The 14,930-nt window shown below is 43.0% G+C and overlaps 1 protein-coding gene across 4 annotated transcripts in view; it reads left to right on the top strand.

The window, feature by feature from the left end:
* Positions 1 to 14,930, top strand: part of LOC139104924 (uncharacterized) — a 54,668-nt gene that overhangs the window by 25,854 nt on the left and 13,884 nt on the right. For all 4 annotated transcript variants that reach the window (XM_070660700.1, XM_070660701.1, XM_070660702.1 and 1 more), the window contains 2 exons: positions 3,015 to 3,155; positions 14,528 to 14,710. In XM_070660700.1, the coding sequence (XP_070516801.1) occupies positions 3,015 to 3,155; positions 14,528 to 14,710 (324 nt within the window). The remainder of the gene's footprint in view (positions 1 to 3,014; positions 3,156 to 14,527; positions 14,711 to 14,930) is intronic.

Genomic DNA, 14,930 nt, shown 5'->3' with positions numbered 1-14,930 from the left:
TGTTTGAAATATCTTTCTGATTGACATGCGGTTTTTTTATTTTTGTTCTTTTTTTTTGTTTAAGTTCTTTTTCCAGTCTTGCTTGTAATAATACAGCTGATATTAAAAAAATATCGTAAAAAATAAAAGTTATTGATAGCTTATCAGCGAACACGTTTAATCAATTTTCATATATTACATATGTTATATATATTCAAATCGATTTATACGCTGATAACGCTATAATTTATAAAAAAAAAGTTTAATAATACTGAATAAAACATATGTCAAAGGACAAAAAGATTTAAATAAATGTGTTTTCTCGCAAACAAGGACCGTGGGATTCCATAATCGATTCCAACCGAGCCCAGACTATACCTTCTTGCTAATCGACTACCGCCGCGGTTCGTTGCGTTCGATACTTCACAAGCCGTGAGAGTAAAATTAACACAGTTTGATGCAGCAATTTTTCCGCGATCGAGCAAGAACGAGCGTTCTGAAAATTCTTTTCTTTTGGGTATCCGTGGCACGTTTCACGGTATCGTTTACTGCTCCATTCCGTTTGCCGGTCCCGACTCAGTTGCGAGTCATGTCGCACTTGAGAAAAACGTGATTGATTCGAAATGCATACCTTTTTCTTCGTAAAATCGAATCCCTCGCCGAAGACTCGATCCGTAATTTGTTTGAAAATCACGTTGCTTTGATTATTTACAGGAATCACATATGCAACGTCAGTCTGTTCTAGTTTGCGTTAAATTAGTAATTGGTGGACTATAGAAATACCCGTCGTGGAACAAAGTGTAAGAATTATCGATCTGGAGATTAATCGATATTATACGCTGTTTAAGGAAATTAAGCGGTGTAGGAGAAGCATTATCCTGTATGCTTACGGTCTTCGGCTTCGTAGATCAAAGAGAATTCGCCGGTCAATTCGGGACCAGATCGATGGGAGGTTGCCAGCTGGGTAACCTCGACCCCGAGCCACCTCGACCCTTAATCTAGACCAGGTGTCATACCGAATTTTCTCTGTTAGTTTAAGAAAAAAAAAAAAAAAAAAATATCGGCATTATTTACAATATTGATCTCCGTGTGGCTAGTCGAATAATTTCAAATTGAAGTACTTGCAATATTAGTTTAATTGAATAATCAACATGCATCGTCTTTTTTCTTCAAATCAAATAATTCATCATTATCTAACACGAAAATATTGCGAGATAAAATAAAAACGTGGGGGAAAAAAAAACCCAGCCAGTTTTAACGTGCGTAATAATTATGTATTTCAAGTCGGGAAATATGTAAAGTAACATACAGGCTTTTGTGTCTTTAATATTAATAAAATATTTAGAACTGACCGATGGAGGCGACGTAGGGTTTTATTTATTTCGCTTATTATTAAACGATTTAACATTACATTTGTTGTGCACTTATTGGTCGTGCGTATCGATTAATTCTAAAAGCGGATAAAAATACAGACCTACTGTAGGCTTTATCGGCTCAACGCACCCATATAACTTTGATACATATTCTGGTTGGAAGACACTGCCACTCGTGGCAGCACCTTCCTACAATCCGTTTTAGCGTAGACTAGAACCAGCATCTCATTAGCACGTAACAGTTCGTAACAAATCAATTAAATTCTAATCGAACCGTTCGCGTTCGTGCAAGAACCGTCGTATAAAGTCATACCTGCGATCGATCGCGAAAACGAAGCGAGATAAAAAAGGGAAGAGGAAGCGAAGTGAAATGTATGAAAGAATATGAAATCGAAGATAACAGGGCTTGATGTTAGCGCGTTATCGAGTTCAATCTCGGCAAAGAGAAATAATGCAATCTCCCGGATAAATCGATCGGCGCGTCCGATCGATTCCTTACACCGATGTTGCGACTTAATTGATTCCTCGGCGTGGCGCGGCAAACCGCGGAAGTTTTATCCGGCTGCGAGATTAACCCTGTTGCGGTAATGAATAATGAACTGTGCGCACGAGCGCGTTAAAACTCCCAACCTCGGTCAATAATGCGAAGGAACGTGGAAGCGGGCTAACGGATTTCAACGCGCACGGGATCGCGAATGCGAATTTAAGTATATCGGCAAAATCCCGACTCGGCGTGAAGAAGAAGAGCTCGTCACCTTAGCCCGTGCTCGTTTTAAATGCCGACTCGTAATCGTTCGTCCTCGCCAGCCTGGTTCTTTACGTGAAGATGCTGCGCCAGAACCGGTTTGCACCGCGCCGAAGATCCATGCACTAATGCCGTCTTCTGTCTTATTAGCGCGAACGCTATTCGATATCCTTTCGCGAGAATCGGCACGATTTCACGCCACGTCAATGTTCCAGATGCGTTTACATCTCGCGGCTTCGTCGACGTTTTTTTTTTTTTTTTTTTTTTTTTTAACGCGCCGCAACGCTCCGAGAAAATCTTACGGAGATTTCCAATAGAAAAGAAAATTGTTTATGCCATCGTTCGAGTTCTGCGAGCTTTAATTTTTAACTCGACGACGTTCGTCAAATAATTTTTGTGCCAAGTTCAAAAATCTGTTTTTTTTTCTTGTTGTATGTATAAAATTTTTTAATATAAAATTGCACGTGACAGCGTATCTGCTAAACGACTTTGTTCGGCATATTCGGAATTTTTCTTTTCGGCGGCGCTGTTTCCGGGGCGAGTAATAAATAACTGCATGGCACATTTATTTATGTGCACGTCGATGTCTATTATGCACTCGATCGTAATGTGATCGCCGCTGCGATCGCTGGATTTGAATTTTGATATCGTTTTTGCGGTCGCCGGCTGCGGTCTCGCGCGAAGAAAAACGCGGAAAAAAACCCCTCCGAGGTATACGAGGAGTATTTTTCGTACGTTTTGCGCTAGCTGTTATTTGACCTATTTTAATTATGCGCCAATTAAACGATGTCCGAGATAAATTAAGATATCATTTAGATATTTATTTCTAATGTAATACGGAGAAAATAATTTTTCGTTGCTTATTTGCAATATTAAAAAATATATTTGCCGTTTCATCAAATATATTTATTACTTAGGGTGTCTTTCGGCTCGAGCAAAGGGTCGATGGTGGAGACCCTCGTATACGAGACCCCAGTGCAAGAGGAACCTGAGATCAATCACTTCCTGGACCACAACGGCCGCCTGCCTCCTCCTATGATACCTGTGCCTGATACTGAGTAAGTTCTAATTTTACAAAAGAAAGTTATTATCGAAAAATCCGTCCCTTTTACTCTCGTACTTTGTAAAAGATATCCTTATCTTCAGCTGCGTCGTTCAGATATTAGCTTTTCGGATTATTAAGTTCATAACTTTTGAAATAAGATTTAATTTCGCGAAATATCGTAAATTTTGCAATTTAAAAAATTAAATTAAATTTTTTTTTAGAAAAAGAAATATTTACGTGCAGAAATATTAACTTTTTTTTTACGGGATACAATTTTTGTAATATATTGCGTAATGAAAAGCACGTGGCTTATAACATCGTGAGTTTAAACATGTAACTTGATACTTGATACATGCGTCGCAACAGTTTTAATTGACGTAAAGGAGAGAACGAGATACCATTGCCACGTAGATACATATATTGAATATGACGCATGAATTAGCTTGTGTTTCGCGAGCGGTTTTCGTAGTTTAACGACAATTTGCGAATTAGCACCTCCGAGCTTCGATCGCGAGAATCGATTATCACGGTGAATCGCATCCTGAGAGTCACCCACGCGCGTGTCTGACGTCAGCCGGCGCACCCGGGACCGAAATAACGTTCGGTTTCTACGTGTGCATGCATCTAAAAGTAATGTTAACGGGACGAGCGCCGCGCGGGAATCGAATTCGTAAATATGAAATCGATTTGTTAAATCGAAAGTAGCGCGAAATCTCACCGGCGTTGCTTAAAAATCCATCTCCCGCGAGTTACCTTTCGCCCCTTGGCGAACAGATGTTCGTCGTTAACTGTAACACGATCCGAGGGTCTGCGACGCAACATGTGTGTTTCGCAATGGATCCAGCTTGATCAGAAATTTCTGCGCAAAACAAGTGTCACGCGTTTTACGTCTTTTCGTTAATTTTCTTTCGATCCTTAAGACGAGGAAAATTTTTGACAATCGCTCAGAAAAGGTTACTATAAATTCACGCGTTAATTAATTTATATATATATATTTTTTTTAATATTTTAAACTAAGAAATCTCACGAGTTCTTATTTTAATTTCGAATATAGTTGTTACATCCAATTTTTGCGGATTTATTTAATTTTCTTTTTTTTTTTCTTTTTTTTCTGTAATAATTTTTATTATATTTTTTGCAAAGACTCGAAGGCTTTCCGAGATTACTTTACGCCGCGACTGTAAGTCGTCTTATATCTCACTTCCGATCGCAAATATGCAGTGACGGGGATGTTATTAGATATTCCTGACGCGCGCATCGTCGTTTAACCGGATCAAACGCGATAAGTAGCCGGCCATTAGGAGAAATATACGTGGGCGGAAGGTACGGAGGTAAGTCTCAAGACGCGACACGTTATCCGCTAGGAATGCAGTAATGCTACATGCGTAATATACATATGCAGGAGAATGACTTTGACTGTCTCATTATGCGCTCTTTATTCGCGTACCGATAGAAATCCCAAAGAAATCCGTCTCTCGTTATATCTCAGGCGTACATTGAAAAGCAGATATAGCGTTTGCTGCGACGACTTCTTCCTCTCTCGGCCGCCGAGTGTGGGGAGATGTAATAGGCCGCGTTCTCTCTCAGTCCTCTGGGACCGGTGATCCGCAACACATCTACGCGCTCATTTCATGTGTAACTCGACGCACACCACGCTAAAGTCACATACGTTAGCCGCTGTCGCCGAAGCAAATGCCATATCTGCCTTTCAGCGTACAAGAGATGCATGAATTCTCGTGTTCCAACAAGAGAGACCACTTAAAAGACTACTAAAAGATTACTAAAAAAAAAATTACATAAAAGACAAAAGAAACTTTTTAAAGAACGTACCTCATTTAACAAATCTTTATTGTCAACGATATTCTTTTTCTTTTTTAAAGTATTAAATAAAAAATTCTTAAAGTACATTTTAATTACGTTACCACGTGCAATCGCGAGAGAAAAAAAAAATGCTTATCAGTAATTTAGCGGTGAAATTCGTGCATCTCGCGACGCTTCGACGGTTATCGTTGTGTCAATATTACGTTGGTGATAAGATTATCGTCGGAGTGATTAGACACATCTCGAGAAAGAAGATTCGATAATACTTGGCGATTTCCCTGCGTCAACTGCGATCGCGATAGCGGGATTTACACCTGCCGGCTGAGTACGGTAAGGTGAGTGCAGTTTTAAAGTCGGACTCAAACGGCGCAGCTAACTTTTTTAACGGTGTCACTCTCGCGCCGATGAGATCACCGCGATTCTTTATTCGATTCCGCGTGCCGAGAGTTTTGTAATCGCGCACGTGATTCTCATTCTCGAACGTCCGAGACCTGTTGGCAACGCGAATCATACTGTCCGCTTGACTGAGTAAGTAAAACTGACCCATTAAATAACAAAATAACACGCAAAATAAATGCATATGATAGACAACTGCATAGACCAATAACTTAACAATATTATTATTAATATTAATATTTTCTACGTATTTTTTTTATCTATTAAAAAAATTCTTTTTCCAAATTTTTCTCAAACTTAGAAAGAAGCTTTCTTTTACTCAATGAATGAAGATATAAACATTATTCTTTACCCTCTTCTTAATCTTTTTTTTTTTTTATATTTAAACTCGTCTTTGGAAAAAATTATTTAGAAAAAATAGATTTTTCTCCTTCCCCCCTTGAAAATTGATTAAAAACACCTGCGATTCGCGTAATCGATTCGAACACGAGGGATCTCGGCGGCGTGACGACAGATGCCGGCACCACCCGGGTTTCGCGTGGGTACCATAGTCGGGAGTTGTGAAGAAGAGAATGGAAGCGCCTGCGTCGCCGGCGCGTTCCGCACCGCGTTCGTTCGACGACTCCGTTTTTCCTCGTGTTAGTGGCACGCACACGTCCGGTGCCGCGGGGCAGTTCGCCGCCCGCGCTTCCTTTTCTTTCTGCCTCTCTCAGGGTAGCGAGAGAGCCACCCGATCCTCCTTAGCGCGCAAGGGCCCTGCGTGTACGCGGATACGCACGTACGTGCGCGCTCTCGCTTTCTCGCCCGCCGCCGGCCTTCCCTCTTTCCCTGCCGATCATTGAGCCAGGATAAGCGCGAGAGGAGCGCGAGACTCGGACGGGCCAGGCAGGCGAGACGTGTGTGTTCAGTACGCCCGTGGCCTTCTCTCGACGTGCACGGAGTCGCGGCGTCGCCGAGGTTGGCCCTTCTCCGGAGAAGCGTCGACTGCGTGAAGGAAAGAGAGAGATCGATCGTCCAGCCCCTGGATTAGTAGTGCGCGCGTCCAGGTAATAACGAGGTAGCGTTCCCCGGCGACCGAGTACGCGCCCTTCGACTCGGATCCGCTCCGATTCCCACCGACTACAGTGCCCGATTCGCCGATTCTCGGCTCTCATCCGAAATCCCTCGGTTTTTCGATCTTCTTGATCGACCGCAAACGGCACGCTCAGTCCCTCTTTTTTTTTTCTTTTTTTTTTTCTTTCTTCCTCTTCTTTCTGCCTGCCGGCACGAACTACGGGATGTCCGGAAAGGTGCGTACACGCCCAGTGTAGAAGAGCGAGGTCTCCGAGTGCGTTTTTCGGGCACAGCGAAACTTACGGCGCGTCTTTTTCTTCACGCAGGAATTTTTTGACGAACAATCGGGTGGTCCTCTAAATAATCCCGATAACAAATCGATCCCGATTAATTTTATCAATCAGCGTGCACGTCCCGGGAGTTATTCGGAAGATCTTTATGTATGTAAAACCGTGTTGAAATTTAGTGAGAATGTAATAGACCTTTATGGAGCAAAATTTTTATTTGCGGATTGATTACCGGATAATTGCTTGCCGCGGACGAGATAATTGCTTGTTTGCTCCGTAACAGGAAGCCAATGTCAAGGAAATAATCGTAAGTTAAACTTGTTTCATTTCTGACAAAGAAAAAAGGGATTAAAAAATAAAAATGTTTTTTTTAAAGGATTCATTAAACTTTTCCTTTACGCGGATATAATTAACGTTGGCTGGCTGAATTATGCATTGTCCACAGGATTTACGAGTGAAAAGACAATTTCTATAGTTCACACGTATACCTAGACAATTGTTAACGTTTGCAACATCATTACGCCTACGTTAATAAGACCAAGATGCAGGATATTGCAAATCTAAAGTTACATCATTATTAGAAGCCGCTGATCATTCATTCAAAATCCTATTATTCTTATTACTCGGGAATATTAATATTTAAATAAATCTCAAATTAAAATTAAAATAAAGTAAGCATCTTATAAAATATTAAATTTATTTTATTTTTAATTAAAGAATTTAATTAAAAAAAAAAATATATATATATATATGAAAATTAATTTATAATTTAATGTGCAGTTTCAACTAATGTTCACCGTTGTTTACTGAACGCTAAAAGCATTGCAATTGAATGGAATCATTTCGAGATTATAAACTCCGTAATCCCGTAATTCGTAAAAGCTACGGCACATTAAGGGTGGGTTTTTTTTATATTTAATTTCCTGACGAGCTGCGTGTCGTCCTGTATATTCTCGATCGAGCGCCGACAAGAGGTAGTCGCGTTACCGTCGATCGAATCGCGTCGCCGGTGTGTCTGTCCTTAATAGCGGACTCCCATCGATCTGGCGGGAAGATTGCGAAAGGGACAGGCTACCAATGTTGCCCGTAGGGGTGGACAAAGGTAGAAAACAGCCGGTTAGCAGGTAGTAAACCCGCAACACTCGCAGGCCATTTGCGGGTCCGAAATCGAATGGGTCTTTTTTCCAGCCGCTTCGACACCTCGATGCGGAAAATAAGCCGCGTTTCGCATTTTTACCGGACGTAATAAGCGTCACGTGCTTCTATTTGCGGTATCGTTTAACTGCGAGGCTCAAGGATTCGTCGCGGTGCCGTTCGTAGGATCGACAATAGTCGGCATGTCGACAATAGGGCGAGAGATCGATACCGGCGCGCTACAAGTATCCGATAGACCTCTTCTCACCGCGAAGCGTATCAGCGCCGGTGAGAACACGCGGAAAGAGACGCAGAGATTCCACGCGGGTCGCCATAGTAACCATCTTGACACACTGCAGCCATTCTCCCTGCCGTTCTTCCGGAAACGTCATGCGCGCCGCCGTAGAAAAATAGACTCCTCCGGTTAATAAATTAATTGACCGTCTGTTTACCGATAAAGGTTCAACTCGCGGATTCTCTCCCAACGATCGCGTGACTTCTTAAATGCCGCACGCTCGGTTACCTTAGCAATCTTTAAGTAACGCGAGCTTCTGTAATAATTTCAATTTATTTTATTTTTTATTTTATTCGGTTTTTTTTTTTTTGTTTTTTTGTCTGAAACAATCGGATTAGTTTTGCGGTTTATCGAGTTTTGGGTTGTTAATGAGGTTCCTGGTAGCATCGTTCGAATGCACCGCGCGGTGCATCGAAATGCAAATTATGACGGGTACGTACTAGAAGAAAATATCGACCGTTCTCGTCCTCGCACGAGGAAATCACGCACGATTAACTTCCGAGCGTTCTCGTCACGAAACATGCGTTACTCTGCAAGGGCGAAAGTATCGTGGACCTTTGTACTTTCGAGCAATCCACTAGAGTGTATGAAACTTTTTTTTTTTCTTCTCTCCAGAATATCGTGAATAAAAACGGACGAAATTTTAAATTGTCTCGCCTGATTATTCTGTAAAAAGAAATTGCAATGTTTGGTTTTTTTTTTTTTTTTTTTTTTTTTTAATTTTCTATTTCTCTTCGCTGCAAAAAACGGCTTTTTATAATCTCGCAAGTTATCACCTGTCACGCCAGAAAGATGCATTATACGATAAAATATTTGTTCAAGTTTTATGCATCGCCTCATAAAAGTGCGCGACTCGAGTAAACCAATTCGTGTTCGCGGCAAGAATTACAAAGAAAAAGAGAATAAACAGAAAGCGAAACAAAGTGCCGTTGATTACAATCAATACGCGTCAATTGTATTATTAATATCTTGATCAATACACAATTATCAATTAACTATTGATTGTTAAATTTTTCATTTGATCGCAAATTATTATTAAAAAAAAAATTTTTTTTTATTCTTTAAAATTATAATTTAACTTGTAATATACAGTAAGTCTTCTTTAAGGCATTCTTAATTTATTTTAATAATTGATTTATAAATTTAATTTTTAGTTAATTAGTTTGAACGACGCGTGCAAACGATTTCACTCGCTTTTTACGAGCGTGCTTATCGCGGTTTGAATACGATAGCTAAGCACTTCTTACTCACCTTTATCGATCCGCGCCGAATACAATTTTCATAGAAAATGGGCCTTTTAACATCTCGTACAAATGCATGCGTATATTTAGAACAGTATGTCGGACTTACCGCTCCGCAGTCTTGTGGCGAGCGGCTTTGGCATTTATTAATTTCGCGCACCGTGACATTGCGAGAGAGAATTCTCTCCAAGTGCGAGGGTGTACGTAATTAGCGACGTAGGCTGAAATCTCGCGCGACATATACGTATACTCACGCGAGAATATTCTACCAGAGTATCGTTTTACATTTTATTTTATAATAAATTTCTTAATTTTCTTAATGAATGTTTCATCTATTAAATTGAATCCAAGCCCGCCAGCTTGCAAGACCATCTGTATAATATTAACGTTTAATATCAGATCTTTTACATCCAAGCTTTGCGCCGACGTATCTGGCATTTTTTCCTTTTTTAATTTTTTTTTTTTTTTTAATTTGACTCGCAGTGTACCGATGTCTCGTCCTGATTACTCGAGTTTTCCTCTGAAAGATCGACGGGTAGATTGTCGCGGTGCCGTCCGCAATAGCGTCGGGAAAAATAACGTGTCACCCGACCGTGAACACGGCGTCGGATAATGATTAGGATGATGTCACGAATTTCCAAGGCCTGAGTCGTTCTCGCGAGGTGCTTAACTGCCCGATGACGCCAGGCACGACACCGCCGGGCGTCAGTGCGTAAACAACAATAGCACGTGTATGTGTGTGATTATGCAAACTGTCTTTTCAAATAAATATCGCTTGCGCAACGGTGCTTTATTCCGATCGAGCGAGGCAAGAACTTTCTCAAGGACCTCCTCACCTCGATCCACCGTGCGAGATGTGTTTCGCGCCGCTTCCCCCTTGCTCCCGGCCGATTTGCGGGGTGAAATTGAAATGTGACTTCGCGTCAAAGAGTCGGATCGCGTTCTTAGTCGCGGGGATTCAAAGGATCCCATTTAAGATATTCAACCTCGATAGATTTAGCTCGTAAAATCCAAGGGATTTAGACTCGGGACTTATATTCTCCGGGTGGGAGATTTACTCCCGCGCAAAAAGCTCCCCCCCTTTGTTCCCTCCATCAAGCCCTCTCGCGAAATGCTTGTCGCGGATGATAACTCTCGGCGCGATAACTTCATCTGGTGCGCATTCCTCGAGTTAGCGCGGGGCTGCAGCTTCCTCGCGCGTTAGAAGGAATCGTTATCAACCCGCGAGATCAATTCCACGAGCGGCGTCCGTGGCTGGAAACCGGTTTCCTCATCCGGTCGCGTTTTCGTTCACCTCCTGACGCGACGACTCGGGCCCCCACGTCGACTTCTTTCGGCCGGTAACGCGCGCCGGGATCGTCAGGATATTGCGCAAGACCACGACTCCCCCGATGAGCCTTCCGACGACCCGAGGTCTTTGCGGTGCGCGCGATCGTTATTCCTTTTTCGGTGGATCGGCAATTTCTCGCTCTTGAGTAGATTACTCCCGTGACCTACATCGACGTGCGTGTCTCCTCAAGTCCGCGCTCCGTCGAACAAAGGCGCGGATGTATATTCGATTAAAACGCACGCGTTCCGAAGATTACTTTCGCGCAACGAGGCCGGATGAAATGCCGCTTAATCTCTCGGCGTCGACTGGAATTATTAAGAAACGTTCGAGAAGCGGCTGCGAATTGCGAGTAGCCCCTGGCATCGCGCGTTTCGACGCGCTCGTAACGCGCGCGATATCAAAAGTGTCTATTCGTATGAGCGAGTAAATTCGATGCCTGGCGTAACGGAGAGAAGCGGATGAAGGTTAACACGTTCGACGCACCGAGAGAGCATCCAGTGGGCTTATCGTGAGCGCGAGATTGCCGCCGCGACCTATTTATCGTGCGGAATAAATACCTCGCTTTAATTGTGCTCGCAGCCAATTTTTTTATCGGCGAAGTGACTCATCGGGATCGCGCTCGAAACACGCTCGTGTCGGAATTTTATCGTGCGAACGGCCAGCGATGATTGCCCGCGAACTGGTGCTCGCTCGCGAGCGATAATGAATTATTAATTCAAATTTTTCTATCAGCGCGAGGTAATAATGTCGCATCGATTCGTCGACGACTGAATTTATCATTTTACCAGCGATTTACTCACTAAAATATATCTCGATAAGCTCGCGCTCCTCGCATCTCGCGGTTTCTCGTCTCGAGTAACGCGGACTTGAACATTTTTATTTTCGCTCCTAACGACACCCCGTTACTCACTTCGCGCGGCTTTCTTTTTTCCGCCAGAAGCCCGCTTGATTCGAATACCTGTACATTTTTATTTTCAGGTTTCGTGGCCGCTCTTTTCCGAAGTGTCGTTATTACAACCCCTTTCGACTAACCCCTTCGGGGATCAGCCAATTTCTCTCCTCCCGAGATCGTTTTACGTACGCGTCTACCCTCCGTCGCCTTCGTCTCTTAAAATTGATGATACAGCCCCCCGAGGGTATGCACCGGATCGAGTTTTTACGAGCATATGACGGTGGATAGATACGCTTGCACCGCGCGATCCATCGCGTGACGTCAGAACCGCGTAATTAACGGCGCTTTCAACGATCTCGAACACAAATGCGAGTTAGAAAATAAACGCCGTGTTTCTCCAATTTTTTCGTTCATTTATTTATTTTCGCGCATTCGGAAATACCGAGGATCCGCAAGATCGAAGAACAGATGGTACTCGGAACGTTCTACATGTCTGCCGTTTTATTCCCGGCCGTGTTATTCGCTTAAAGTTCTAAACGACCGGTGCCGGAGCTTAGGCGAAAGCTACGCGTCTGTAGGGAGACGTTATAATTGCATTGCCGCCCTCGTACAGGTTTCGTTGAAGTTGAAGTGTCAAGGCGAACGAAAATGCATTACGAATGCATATAGCGCTCTGCCTTTCTCAGTGCTCGCGTGCCGTGAATTTTTCATCGGTTTTCACGTGTCGCAGGGCTCAAATTCCGCGAGTAATTTCAATTGCAAAATGAAATTATCTCTGAGTAAACGTACTCGAGAGATTAAACGAGATTAACGTAAATCAATTTTCTACTTGCCTCTGCGTATTTCTGTTTTTAATTTTAAATTCGGATTGCGTATAAAAAAAATAAAAAAAATAAAAAAACCTTACCTTACCTTGGCACTTCATATTATTCGATTATTCGAGTTCTTCTATTTTCCTTTTTCGCGTGTAATTAATTCCTCTGGTATTTCTCCCGCATTCCCCGCTTTTTTGAGCCGCGTTCGCGACATGGGCACAGTAGTCATTCGTCTTATCGCCGTAGAGGAAAATGGAAGAGCACTTTAGATATTGCCGCTTCTTGGTGGAGAGCCGCCTAACGATTGTTCATTGCGCGAATTACGGGGCCCGGTTTTAGAAATTCATAACAAAGCCGCCGCCGCCGCCACTCCCGATAGCTGGCTAGATTGTATACGCGCGCTGGCGGAATGCCACTTGTGCAACACGTGTAAAGCGCGGGAATTTCCGTAAAGATGAAAACGGATAGCTGCGAGTGGTCCCGGTTTCGAGTGCCAACGACGAAGCTCCTGAGTAAATTGCGTGGCGTCGCGATCCTCCTGTTCCTCGATATTGAACGATACGTTAATCTCGGCCCGCGCTAACAATGGAACTTTATACGTTACTTCGCCGGCCGTTTTCGCGCGAGAAAGCGAAATTGCTCGCGAGAATTAATATCGCACGCGACGAGAAGCCGAGCAGCTCGGCTCGGCTCGCTGCGATTATCAAGGCAATGGGGTTAACTTTCGTAATTATTGCGAATTGTGCTTCTCGGTCGTTCGCGAGGATAAGCGCACTTGAACCGACAAATTTCACTAATCTTCGCCAACTACTTTTTAATGGCAAGGTTGGCCGATACGACTCCGCGGCGGTGTATTAATAAGCCGCGCGGGACGGTGTCTTTGAAAAGATCGAACGAACTAAATATACGTAGAATCAATATCTTCAAATTAACACGACCGATATTATTCGCGCACGTGGAAGAACAAACGTGAAAAGTCTCGGCGCGCGACGTTTCCCTTGTTTTTCCATTTCACGTCGGATAGGAAGGCTCATTGTTTCCAATCGCCGGGACGAGACGAGAAATAAATGTCACCGTTTGATTTCATCTCAAATCGAGCAGCTTATTATTAGCGGGTTGCTGAACGTAACTTTTTTTTATATTTCTTGATACCTACGACGGTGACTTTTTCGGAGTAAAAAGTTAAAGAAAACAGTTAGAATTAATTCTCGTTATAATCTTTATAAATCTCTTCCGTATTTTTTCCCGAAAATGTATTTGGTTTCGCAATAGCTCTTGGCGGGCTGTCGGTCGGCGTCAGCCCGATGCAGTCAGCTGCATCTGCGTGAGTGACGTCATCCGCGAATTATGTAAGTGGCCAACGAGCAATCAGACGACCGGCTTACGTTTCGTCGATTATACAGACGCGCATTCGGGACGTTGCCTCCGAGCTCGAGATAAGATTAATATAGATTTACGTCATCTTAATTTTTCAGAGACCTATTAGGGTAATTCTTTTTTTTTTACACCTTAGACTTTCGGAAGATCTCCAAACTTTCAAGTCGATGTAGAAGTTTTATTGAGGAAACGTGAAAATTTCAGACTTGACTTGTTTATTAAATTTGTATATTAAATTTAATTAATTCTACGGATTACGCAAAGTTGAAAAAAATTTTTTGTTCAACGTTCGACGCGTCAACCCTGCGGTCAGCCGGATCAAACGCGCCTTGTACGTGAGAGTCACACATGTGCGTGCACGACGGATATTTTCGAGGAAAGTTGCTGCACGCTCCTAGGGGGGTAGGACACGCGAGGGGGCGTGGCGACAAAAACGGAAGTTAAATCGTTAAATTTTGCTTAGCTTTTTTTTTTTGCACGACGCGCGATTGGCGGAAATCCACCCTTCACTTTTATTATCCAAGACCGGGCTCTTGGAATACAAAGGTCATCGTCGAGTGATACATTTTTAATGGAGAATGCGAGAGACAGGCAATTAGCTTGCGAATGCATCGTCGGCAAACAATTGACCTTTTCAGCTCCTTTGCAAGAACCACCCTTGAAAGCTTTTCAGCCCCCTTGAATGTTTAAATACCGACGATCGAACATCTCTGTATTAATTCGATGCGTTTCTTCTGATTTCAGCGAAGGTAGAGAAAAAGTACGCGTCTCGTTGTTAGGTCCACAACCATCGCCGGCGACTCCGGGCGTTCTCTTGCTGGAGCCGATCACACACTCGACAGGACACATAAACATGGCCAACAATACTGCGGAGCTTTTGACCACGCACACCGAGCACACCACACCCGCCTACCACACGCAGATCAGGTAAGAGCTTATTTATTACGACGAGATCTCGTCCTGCGAATAGAAATCCAGCGACTTATCAGGTTTACCTTTCGATGCGTCGTTATCTTCTAAATAAAAAGTCGCAGCGATTTTAAAAGACAGCGGAGGAAAAAAAAAGTACGAAAATCGTGAAAGATGAGAGACACTGTCCCCGGAATAATTAGCCTCCCGTGCACGATTCGCGCGACCCTTGACGATC

Source organism: Cardiocondyla obscurior, linkage group LG08, assembly GCF_019399895.1.
Source record: "Cardiocondyla obscurior isolate alpha-2009 linkage group LG08, Cobs3.1, whole genome shotgun sequence".
Taxonomy (NCBI): domain Eukaryota; kingdom Metazoa; phylum Arthropoda; class Insecta; order Hymenoptera; family Formicidae; genus Cardiocondyla; species Cardiocondyla obscurior.
This window is presented reverse-complemented; position numbering and strand designations above follow the sequence as displayed.